Source organism: Mandrillus leucophaeus, unplaced genomic scaffold (genome assembly GCF_000951045.1).
Source record: "Mandrillus leucophaeus isolate KB7577 unplaced genomic scaffold, Mleu.le_1.0 Scaffold39, whole genome shotgun sequence".
In the NCBI taxonomy this organism is placed as follows: Eukaryota; Metazoa; Chordata; class Mammalia; order Primates; family Cercopithecidae; genus Mandrillus; species Mandrillus leucophaeus.
Window position 1 is genome coordinate 4,801,165 of NW_012104142.1, and position 12,590 is coordinate 4,813,754.

At 39.7% G+C, this 12,590-nt stretch overlaps 1 protein-coding gene across 1 annotated transcript in view; it reads right to left on the bottom strand.

Annotated features, from left to right (window-relative positions):
* ECD (ecdysoneless homolog (Drosophila)) overlaps positions 1–8,971 on the bottom strand; it is a 41,399-nt gene extending 32,428 nt beyond the window's left edge. Inside the window, 3 exon segments of the mRNA XM_011991180.1 lie at positions 1,329–1,446; positions 4,633–4,850; positions 8,763–8,971. Coding sequence (XP_011846570.1) covers positions 1,329–1,446; positions 4,633–4,837 — 323 coding nt within the window. The 5' untranslated portion in view covers positions 4,838–4,850; positions 8,763–8,971.
* Positions 8,972–12,590: the final 3,619 nt, after the last annotated feature.

The window sequence follows — 12,590 nt, forward strand, 5'->3', positions numbered from 1 at the left end:
CTACTCGGGAGACTGAAGCAGGAGGATGGCTTGAGCCCAGGAGTTCAAGTCCAGCCTGGGCAAAACAGTGAGACCCTGTCTTTAAAAAACTAAATAAATAATAAGTAAACTTAAAAATTTTAAAAATTTAAATAAATGTATTTAAAGATAAAGATAAAATGAGTTATCACTTAGATTTACATCCTGAAGTATTTAAGGATCAAATGACAGCCACAGATCAAATAATGATGACTATGAGTTGGTAATTGTTGAAGCTGGATAATGGGAACATGTGGGTTCATTCTCTCTACTTTAATGTATGCTTAAAATTTAAATACTAAGTTTTCAAAGGTTTCTTTTTCCCCCTTCTGTTTTGTTCTGTTGGGAAAGAGGTTGGTTGGGTAAAAAAAGATCAGAATTTGGGTGCTGACTAGGAAAACTAGGATAAAATATAAGTGGGCAGAACGCCCTCTGCTGGCAATACATGGTAATTACAGAAAACTCGGGTCCCATTTTTAACGGTGTTACCTACTTAGCTTCCTATACGATTGTTCACTGACTTCTCTTTAAATTGTTTCTGTGTATGAGTTCTCAAAAAATATAGCTATGGTCTAGTACAGGAATACACATTTAAAAATATGTGAAATATGTATGTATGTGTATGAATGGAATTTTATTTTTCAAAGATTCATAAGGAATTTAATGGTGATTACTTCTGGGAAGCAGAGCAGTAGAACCCTTTGTATCATCTGAATTTTGTTTACCACATGTATTTGTTTTTTCATAATTAGAATTTTAAAAAGAAAACCTAAAATAAGTAGGTTTTATTTGAAATCTTTTGGAAGTTGAACTCTTTGATACTACCTTAATTCTTTCTCAAGAAAAGGAAGTCACAAGAGAAGAGAAAGAAAATACAGATAAGGCTGGGCATGGTGGCTTATGCCTGTAATCCCAGCACTTTGGGAGGCCAAGGTGGGTTGATCACCTGAGGTCAGGAGTTTAAGACCAGCCCGGCCAACATAGTAAAACCTTGTCTGTACTAAAAACACAAAATTAGCCAGGCATGGTGGCACGCGCCTGTAATCCCAGCTACTTGAGAGGCTGAGGCAGGAGAATCGCTTGAACCCGGAAGGTGGAGGCTGCAGTGAGCCAAGATCACACCACTGCACTCCAGCCTGGGCGACAGAGCAAGACTCTGTCTTAAAAAAAAAAAAAAGCACAGATACTTTTCAAATCTGTACAATTTCCAGCAGACTACAGGAGAAAAATAAATTACTAAATATATAAAAATGTAGTCACACTGTTTCAGTAATAGAATTCTTTTAGAATAATTAAAATAACTACAATACCTTGCTACTAACTCTGGAAATTCCTTTGTGATCTGCTTTATTACATAAACAATAAACCATTCATCCTCAATATTATCCCCAAACTTTGTCACGCCAAACATATGAGCAGGAACACTTCCTAAAAACAAGAGAAAAGCAACCATGTAACCAGATAAATTTGTTACTGCAAATAAAATGCACATAATCATTCAATTGAATAAACATTCATTGACTGATTGCTCTAAGTACTAGGGAGCAGGGGTTGCACTCCTGAAGAAGAAGCCTACTCCTGAGGAGCTCAGGGTAAAACAAGACAACCAAATGATCTCAAAACAAGATAATGAACTCTAGAACAGGGGTATGCAGTAAGGCCTATGTGAGTATAAAGGAAGGGATGTCTGTGCTATGCTTGCCTGGAGGAATAACAAGAGGTGAGCTTTCCAGAAAAATAGAAAAGCATGTGCAAAGGCACAAAGGCATGCTGTACAGAGTATGTATGTATAGAGTATTCTGGGAATACCACGACGCTAGATTTGGATGGAGCACAAGTTTTCAAACATGTGCACTATTCACAAATACATGGAAACTAAACAACACACTCTTGGAATAAATCACAGGGAAATTAGAAAATATCTTGGGACGAATGAAAATGAATGCACATCATACCAAAACTTTAAGGAATTCAGTGAAAGTAGTGCTAAAAAGGAAGTTTGTAGGTGTGAAAGACCTCAAATCAACAACTTATACCTCAAAAAAACCAAAACAAAACAAAAAATAAAAACTAAACCCAAACCTAGCATAAGGAAAATAATAAACATTACAGCAGAGATAAATAAAATAGAGACCAGAAAAAATAACAGAAAAACAAAACAACTGAATTGGGTTTTTTTGAAAAGATTGACAAACTATTAACTTGATTAACCAGGAATAAGAGCAAATACTCAAAAAACTAAAATCGGAAATCAAAGAGGAGACAGTACAACTTATGTCATAGAAACAAGAAAGATATAATTCTATGAACAATGGTATACCAGTAAGTTGGATAATGTAGAAGAAATCGACAAATTCCTAAAAATACACAACCTGTCAAGACTGGATCATGAGAAATACAAAAATCTGAACAGATCTATAACTAGTAAGGAGATTGAATCAATAATCCAAAAGCTCCTAACAAAGAAAAGCTGGCTTCACTGCGGACCTCTTCCAAACATTTAAAGAATTTGACATCAATCCTAAAAATCTTCCAAAAAAATAAAGGGGAGGGAATTCCCAAATCCCTTCTGAGGCCAGCATTACCCTAACACCAAAGCCAGACAAAGACAATATAAGAAAACTGTAGATCAATATCCTTGATGAATATCAATGCAGAAATTCTTAACAAAATATCAGCAATCTGAATTCAACAGCACATTAAATAGATTATTCACCATGACCAAGTGGGATTTATTCCTGAGATGCAAGAATGGTTCAACACATGAAAATCAATGTACAGTAATATCCCACATTAACAGAATGAAGGTCAAACAAGTGCATTACAGAGTGTCTCAAGAGTTGCCATGGCAAACAATAGGTAGAAGGACAGCCCAACCAACTCTTCTTCTCCCCACCCCAGATCTCAAGTTTCTTCAACTAGAGAATACAATTAAAGTAACTGTTTTGGTCTATATTAGACTTCGATTTAAATTTCATCTTGAAGCAATGGGAACTACTGAAGGATATTAAGCAGGAGAGTGACACAATCAAGTTTGTTTTACAAACGTAATTGGCAACAGTGTGAGGAACTAGAAAGACAGGAACCAGAGAGGTAAGTTAGGAGGCTGTTGTTGTTTTTTAAATGTAGAGATAAAGAGGGCCTACATTGAAGCCAAACAGATGTAGAGAAGGGGTCATATTTTAGAAGCATTCAGGATTTAGCATCTGACTGAACATGGTGAAGTGAGGAACTGATTATGATTTTGAATTACTGACTAGCTTGGATAACTGGGTGGATGGCAATGCCATTAAACAAGATAAGAAAACAGTAAAAATGGTTTTCTAGAGACAGAGAAAGGGTTGGTTTTAGATGTGCTGCACCAATGTGACAGTGTTCTTGTCAATAAATATCATATGTATGTCAATGAATAAGAGTTCAATAAAATTAACAGTAGGGAAGATATGTAGCAATTGCTAGCTAAAAGATAAGAGATAAGCACTAAACTGAGAGTATCACAGTGATGTATACTTGTGATGTATACATGGGGGTATCTTGTGATGGTATCACAAGATGCCAGGCTCCTGATCCTAAATAAGACCTCACATAAGTCACTGTGTAAAGAGAGACTTGGTCACCTACCCATGATTTATTTTCATAAAACTATAAGAAATGACAGAACTGTAGTGTGACCAGTTCCCCACCAGGCTACTTAAGGGTATATGTCTGCTGCTTAAACTTCGAAGGCCAGCTGGCAAGCCAAAGCCATCATGCCCAGCAGAGGAGCAGGTCCTGAGAACCCAAACATTGCAGGGCATAGCTGGGAACATACCAAGGAAAACAGTATCATTGCATATACGCAGTAGGCAAAGAGCCAAAAAATTAGCTTACAAGCAGCTTAAAGATGGGAGGTGGGGCAGATTTCTGGAGCTGTCCTGATGCTGCCCAGGAGTGTCCTGTCTGTAAGTCCTAATAAACTCATCTACTTGCTAAGACAGACCTGTCCGAGTGATTCTTTGGTCTCTCCGCTCCCTCCTACTTTAATTCTGGGTTTTTCTCATAACAGGACAGAGTGCCATATTTTGCCAGAGGTCAGATCTCAAGCACCAACAACACAGGGAAGCAATGAAGAAACCTCAAAATGCTTATAAGTGGCAAATATTAGCCATAAAGCCCAATTATTTATCTTTATAAGCCGGGCAGAGCCACTCAGATCCTCACCAAAATGGCTATATGAAACAAGGCAGCCTACTCAACACATCAACATAAGGAATACTGAGTAACAGCAAAAAAGGAACCATAATTAAAGCCAGATACCTGAAACTGTTTAGTATAGATACTTAGATACATTATGCATAGTATAGTAACTAAAGTTCAAAAGAATAGCCATGAGTTTAATAATGTTTAGTATGTGCTAATTCCTAAGGCAGATTTAGAAAGTTTTCATTAATATGATTTTTTTTAAAAACAAAGCTTTATGGCTGATTATAGACAAGTATTACTTACCTAAAAAGTTTAGTGCATTAATCTCTTCCTGCCAACACTGAATGAAGTGTGGACTATTACACATACACATCACTGTTGTCAGGATAACATTAAAAGTCACACTAATCTACACAAATAAAAGAGCCTTACCTTTCCCAGGTTTATATTTGAGATTGAAAGGCTGATTCTGCCAGATGTAGGGGACCAGCATAGGTGCAAACCGGGTCATTATTCTCTCAATATACTTCTGAAGAACCTCTTCGTGTTTATCTGAGTCCCTTGATTCATCTGGTATCAGGAACAGGCAGTACTCCACTGTGTCTTCCATTGTAGCAAGCTTCATGGTTTCTTCCATTCTTCTTTGAAAACTACATTTGAAGTTCCAAAATATAAACCACATAGAACAATGCAGAAGTAACATCTGAACTCTTTTAGATGACTCTATGAACACTGTTTTCTAAAATTTAGTTAGGCCGGGCACAGTGGTTCATGCATGTAATCCTAGCACTTTGGGAGGCTGAGGCAGGCAGATCATTGGAGGTCAGGAGTTTCAGACCAGCCTGGTTGACACGGTGAAACCTCGTCTCTACTAAAAATACAAAAATTAGCTGGGTGTGGCGGCAGGCACCTGTGATCCTAGCTACTCAAGAGGCTAAAGCAGGAGAATCACTTGAACCTAGGAAGCAGAGGTTGCAATGAGCCGAGATCATGCCATTGCACTCCAGCTTGGGTGACAGAGCAAGACTCCATCTAAAATAAATAAATAAATAAATAAATAATAAATAAAATTTAGTTAGCCACATACCATCATCATGGTTTTTGCCTTGACCACACACCACCTACAGTAATATTTATTTAATGTTTTAAACTTCATTTATTTATTTATTTGAGTTGGAGTTTCACTCTTGTTGCCCAGGCTGGAGTGCAGTGGCATGATCACAGCTCACTGCAACCTCCACCTCTTAGGCTCAAGCCATCCTCCTACCTCAGCCTCCCAAGTAGCTGGGACCACAGGTGTGTGCCACTATGCCCAGCTAATTTTTTTGTGTATTTTCAGTAGAGGCAAGGTTTTGCCATGTTACCCAGGCTGGTCTAGAACTCCTGAACTCAAGCAGTTCTTCCACCTTGGTCTCCCAAAGTGCTGGGATTACAGGCATGAGCCACTGCACCTGGCCTAATATTATTTTTAGTGACACTTTACACTTAAAACTTTATCTTTAAAATTACGTTACAAGGAAACCTTGATATAATACAGTGAATAGAAATCCAGTATCACATTCCCCAATTAATACATATGTAAGAATAAAATCTTTATTTTTTATATTTTTCCTATTTTGGAAGTAAAGAATGAAATTTTTAATGTTTGCCCTTGTACTAGCAGTGGTATGTGTAACATATTTCGAGAAACACTGCACTAATATCCACTGTTTACATACTATATCAAAAACCCCAGTTCTGCCACTAATTAGCTGTGCCACTGTGGACACTTCACTTTCTCTTTCTGGGTTTTTTTCTTTAATTTAGGATAAGTTATCTACCATCTCTAAAATCTCTCCCTGCTTTAAAATTTTGTTACTTAAACTCTAAAGCATAATCTATCTTGCTCTGCAGAATGTACATTTCTCTCTTTTATGAACATTGTATGGTATAGAGAACTACAAAACATTCGTGTCCTGTCATCTTACCTCTGTCCTAAATTTGCCCCTTTTTCAAGTCTCATGGGATGGTAGGTATATCTTTCTTTTCTGGGTTTTTTTTTTTTTTTCTGAGATGGAGTCTCGCTCTGTCACCCAGGCTGGAGTGCAGTGGTGAGATCTCAGCTCACTGCAACCTCTGCCTCCCAGGTTCAAGCGATTCTTTTGCCCCACCCTCCCGAGTAGCTGGGACTGTAGGTGCCTGCTACCACGCCAGGCTAATTTTTGTATTTTTAGTAGGAATGGGGTTTTATCATATTGGCCAGGCTGGTCTCGAACTCCTGACCTTGTGATCCGCCTGCCTCGGCCTCCCACAGTGCTGTTTTTCTTTATTTTCTTTTTTAATTTTGAAGAGTACATAGTAGGTGTATGTATTTGTGGGGTACATGAGATATTTTGATACAGGTATAAAATGCATTATAAGCACCTCAAGGTAAATGAGATATCCATCGCCTTAAGCATTTATCCTTTGTGTTACAAACAATCTAATTATACTCTTTTAGTTATTTTTATTAAAAAAAATTTTTTTGTAGCTAGGACGTGCTCTCATCTGAACTTTTAGTTATTTTAAAATGTACAATTAAATATTATTTACTACAGTTACCCTGTTGTGCTACCAAATACTAGTTTTCATTTGCTCTATTTTTTTGTACGCTTTAACCATCCCACTCCCCCACCAACCCTCTGCAACCCTTCCCAGCCTCTGGTAACCATCCTTCTAGTTGCTAGCTCCATAAGTTCAACTGTTTTCATTTTTAGCTCCTACAAATTAGTGACAACATTTAAAGTTTATCTTTCTGTGCCAGCCTTATTTCACTTAACATAATGATCTCCAGTTCCATCCATGTTGTTACAAATAACAGAATCTCATTTTTTCTTTTTAATGGCTGAAAAGTACTCCACTGTGTGTATGTACCACATTTTCTTCATTCATTTATCTGTTGATGGACACAGGTTGCTTCCAAATCTTGGCTACTGAGAATAGTGCTGCAATAAACATGGGAGTGCAGATATCTCTTTAATATACTGATTTCCTTTCTTTTGGGTAAACATCCAGCAGTGGGATTGCTGGATCACATAGTAGCTCTATTTTTAGTTTCTTGAGGAATCTCCAAAACTGTTCTCCACAGTGACTGCACTAATTTACATTCTCATCAACAGTGTTTTCTCCAAATCCTTGCCAGCATTTGTTATTGCCTGTCTTATGGATAACAGCCATTTTAACTGGGGTGAGATGCTATCTTACTGTAGCTTTGACTTGCATTTCTCTGATGATCAATGATATTGAGAACTTTTTCATAAACCTGTTTGACATTTGTATGTCTTCTTTGAGAAATGTCTATTCAGAGCTTTTGTCCAATTTTTAATCAAGTATTAGACTGCTTCCTAGAGAGTTGTTTGAGCTCCTTATATATTTTGGTTATTAATTCCTTGTCAGATGGGTAATTTGCAAATATTTTCTCCCATTCTGTGGGTTCTCTCTTCACTTTGTCGATTAATTCCTTTGCTGTGTAGAAGCTTTTTAACTTGATGTGCTCCCATTTGTCCATTTTTGTTTTGGTTGCCTCTGTTTGTGGGGTATTACTCAGGAAATCTTTGCCCACTCCAATGTCCTAGAGAGTTTCCCCAATATTTCCTTTTAGTAGTTTCATAGTTTTAGGGCTTAGATTTAAGTCTCTAATCCATTTTGACTTGATTTTTGTATATGGTGGGAGGTAGTGGGTCTGGTTTCATTCTTCTGCATATGGGTATCAGTTTTCCCAGTACCATTTATTGAAGAGACTATCTTTTCACCAATGTATGTTTTTGGTACCTTTGTTGAAAATGAATTCACTGCAGACATATGGATTTGTTTCTGGGTTCTCTATTCTGTTCCTCTTTTTATGCCAGTGCCCTGCTGTTTTGGTTACTGTAACTCTGTTGTATAATCTGAAGTCAGGTAATGTGATTCTTCCAGTTTTGTTCTTTTTGCTCAGGATAGCTTTGGCTATTCTGGGTCTTTTGTGGTTCCATATAAATTTTAGGATCTTTTTTCTATGACTGTGAAGAATGTCATTAGTATTTTGACGGAGGTCGCATTGGTATTTCTTAATTTCCTAGGGGTTTTCCTTACTTATCTCTTAATTTTCTAAGGGTTTTCCTAAATAAGAGTACTAGTTTATTCTTGCTGCCAGGTGATGCTTGGTAAAGGAAGGAACCGCAGTGGATGCACCACCCTAACTCCACAATTCCAATCTTACTCAGCTTTCTAAGAGATTCATAAGGAACCTACTTCTTCTATCCAGACACCCACTCACCACAGTCTGGCCAAATCATCATTTTGCCTTTCAACGCAGAGGGACAGACAGTAATTTTACCCATTCACCCCATAACGCCAAACACACCTCATCATGCAGAATTTGGTGTCAGAACTTGAAGGGACTCTATGATCACTACTCAGGTGAATGCCTCACTGTACATATGAGAAAACCCAGAGCACAGAAAGAGAAGCGACTAAGCAGCAGGGGCTTGACTTGGAGTCTAGTGCTCCTTATCCAGTCTAGGCTCCCTCCTGCCATCTAACAAAATGAAGCCAATTTATCTTACGGTTCCAGGGCCTCTCCTGCGCGTCTCTGCTGTGGCACCTTTCCTTAGCCGCCTCTCCGACTCCGAGAGCTGATCGAGAGCTGCCACAGGCCGCCGAAGCCTGGATCAGGCTCTGTCCCGACGCCTGCCCGGGACCTGTGGCCAGCAGAAATCCTGAAAGCCTGAAACCCGCTCAGTCCCCGGAACCTTGTGTGTCGTCACTGCTGTGCGTCGGTGAGAGCATTCTGCGGGTGCCCGGGTGCCTTCGTCACTTCCGCCCCCGCGGCAAGGCGGGGAGGTCGGAGAACTGGAGAGGTGGGGACACTGGGGAGGTGGCGGCTCGGAGTCTAGGCGACGGAGCAAGACGGGGCCGGTGGGTGGCGGGAGGGGGCCGGGCCGGAGCTGGCGGAAGGGCCAGGCCCGGAGGCCCCCACCCTGGCGTGCCCGCCCCGGCCGCGGCTGAGGAGGAGGAGGAGGAGGAGGATGATCTCCAGATACAGTAGGAAGACGGTGCCACAGAGCTTGGAGCTGTGAGTGGACTGCTCAGCCACCCCAGCCGGGGCGGGCCGCGGGCGCTCTGGGGACCCTCCTTGACCAGTCCTTCGTTCCTTTCCTTTCCCAGGGCTGGAGAGAGATTTTTCTTCGGAATTCTCTCCTCTCTGCCCTGCTGGACGCTGCCCCTTCTTCCTCCATCTCCAGCTGAGGGCGTGTCGCCCTTGGTCTGTAATTCCTGAACTCAGGCACTGGGTCTGCTGAAGCATTTGTAGCATCCGCAGTGCTTCAGGTCCCATTGTTAATGGCCACGATAGCTCGAGAAGTTATTAATAGCTTAATAACTAAGCTATTAAGGCTTAGTTCCTGAGGGCTCCAGGAAAGTGCTCACTTGACACTGTGCAAAGCTATTTACATACATTTGCTCACTCCTATCAATGATATCAGTTTGGAAACATTATTTTGCACATTCTACAGATAAAGATCCCAGAATTAAAGGTTGTAGCATGCCAAAGATCACACAGCTTGAAGGTGGTAGAGCTGAGAGGTACAAACCTGATGTCGATCTGATGCTGAAGCCTGTGGTCATAACCATCACACATACTGCCTCCCCACCTCTGCAATTAAGCACCAGAATCCATAAAGATCAGTTTTGCTTTTGAGACTTTAGAGAGCAAATATTTCTGGCTTTAAAAAGATCCACCCCCACGGCCGGGCGCTGTGGCTCACACTTGTAATCCCAGCACCTTGGGAGGCTGAGGCGGGCGGATCATTTGAGGCCAGGAGTTCGAGACCACCCTGGCCAACATGGCGAAACCCCATCTCTACTAAAAATACAAAAAAAAAATTGGCCAGGCGTGGTGGCGGGCGCCTGTAATCCCAGCTACTTGGGAGGCTGAGGCAGGAGAATCACTTGAACCTGAGAGGCAGAGGTTGCAGTGAGCGGAGATCACGCCATCGCACTCCAGCCTGGGTGACGAGTGAAACTCCGTCTCTAAATAAATAAATAAATAATAAAAAAGATCCATCCCCTACCCTGATTAAAGTGTTGTATAATAATTTAGAAAGTAATAATAGTATCGAACATTTATTAATGCTTTACACTTCCAAAAGGGCCTTCACTTTATTTTTTTTTTTGGAGACATGGTCTTGCTCTGTTGTCCAGGCTGGAGGGCAGTGGTGCAATCCTTGCTCACTGCAGCCTCCACCTATAGGCTCAGGTGATCCTCACAATGTAGCCTCCCGAGTAGTTGGGACTACAGGTGCACACCACCACAACTGGCTAATTTAAACAAAATTTTTTTTTGGTAGAGACAGGGTCTCACTATGTTGCCCAGGCTGGTCTCAAACTCCTGGACTCGAACAGTTCTCACACCTTGGCCCCCCAGAGTGCTGGCTTGAGCCACCATGCCCAGCTGACTTCACTTTTTGATCTTCTTAACAACTCTGTAAAATGAGTATGATTATCTTCAGCCTCTCAGGAGGTGAAATTATATCAGAAATGTTACACATTTTAAGATTATATAGCCAAAAAACTCAGGAGTTGAGCTTGGGTTTTAACCCCAAATTTCAATTTTTTTTCCTTCATGGAACTATATAATTTTAGCAACCATAAATATATTAATTACATATTAACTATAAGTGAATTTATTAATTATTAACTTTTTCTCTTCCTTTAGCTATGTAATTTTAGCAACCATAAATATATTAATTAACTATTAAGCGTTAATATGTATTAAATATTAACTAATTAAATTTAATTAAATGTATTGATTAAATATTGTTAATTATCATACACATACATGATAATTGCAAGCATGATATTTTGAGTCATTCTTGAGTTTCTGACTAGGCTCTCTTCCAGCCACGTGACTTAGGCAAATTACTACATCACTGAGCCTTCATTTCTGTAATATAGGAATAAGACCTTATCCAAAAGCTTATTTAAAATGATGGTGTGGGCTCCCACGCCTGTAATCCTAGCACTTTGGGAGACCAAGGCGAGTGATTGCCTGAGCTCAGGAGTTCAAAACCAGCCTGGGCAACACGGTGAAACCCCGTCTCTACTAAAAATGCAAAAAATTAGCTGGGCATGGTGGCACATGCCTGTAATCTCAGGTACTTGGGAGGCTGAGGCACGAGAATCACTTGAACCTAGGAGGCAGAGGTTGCAGTGAGCCGAGATCACGCCACTGCACTCCAATCTGGGTGACAGAGCAAGACTCTGTCTCAAAAAAATAAATAAAAATAAAATAAGAATAAAATGATGGTGTGGAGCTTGACACACATACATTCTCAATAAATGGTATTTTCCTTGTCCCTTCCCACTTTTACTTGGGATACAATAGGCATACAAAGAAAATAAGTCTGAAACTTCTCTTTGCCTTTTAGAAGCTTATTATTTATTAAGGAACAAGATATCTACATGGTAGCAGTTTAGTTCCTAGTAAACTCTTTGGGAACTAGGAAGAAGAAACAGTCATCTCTTAGATTTGGAATGTGTTGTTTCTACTTAAACAGTCGTTTCTCAATAAAGTGACTGAGGTTTAGCTGAAAATCTGCTTTTATGATTAATTCCAACCATTCTGAAAGTTTAAAAAAAATCTTGTATGGAAAAAAATGATTGGCACTTATTGGGCCAGAATTATTATTAACTAGGATAGTTATACCAGTTTTCTTTCTGTTTTTTTTTTTTTTTGGTTTTTGTTTCTTGTTTTTTGAGAGAGAGTTCTCTGTCACACAGGTTGGAGTGCAGTGGTGCCATCTTGGCTCAGTTGCAACCTCCACCTCCTAGGTTCAAGTGATTCTCCCACCTCAGCTTCCCAAGCTGCAGGACTACATGCTCAGCTAATTTTTGTATTTTTTAGTAGAGATGTGGTTTCGCCCCAGGCTGGTCTTGAACTCCTGAACTCTAGCGATCTGCCTGCCTTGGCCTCCCAAACATCTGGGATTATAGATGTGGAGCCACCGCACCTGGCCTACTTGTTCTTGATTGTTGATTTGATACTCCCTATAAGGCCCAAAAGATGATTCTGTAACTGGAGTCAAGATGAAGTGAATAATGAAGATAATGAAGATAAAATGTATCTGAATGGGAGCAAATTCAAAGCAATTTTTACTTTAGCTGTTATAATAATGATAACTTGCTTTGAAGCAGTAACTTTAGTTTTCTACCTAACCATTAAAAATTATAATTGTTGAAGAGAGTTTGGGAAAGGAATGATTTTCAACATACAGCTTAACATTTTTTAATGAAAAATTTCAAACATAAACATATAGAGAATAGTATCATGAACTACCTGTCACCCCACATTCAACAGTTAACAAAGTTAAAATGTTTGCTTCATCTATCTTCCT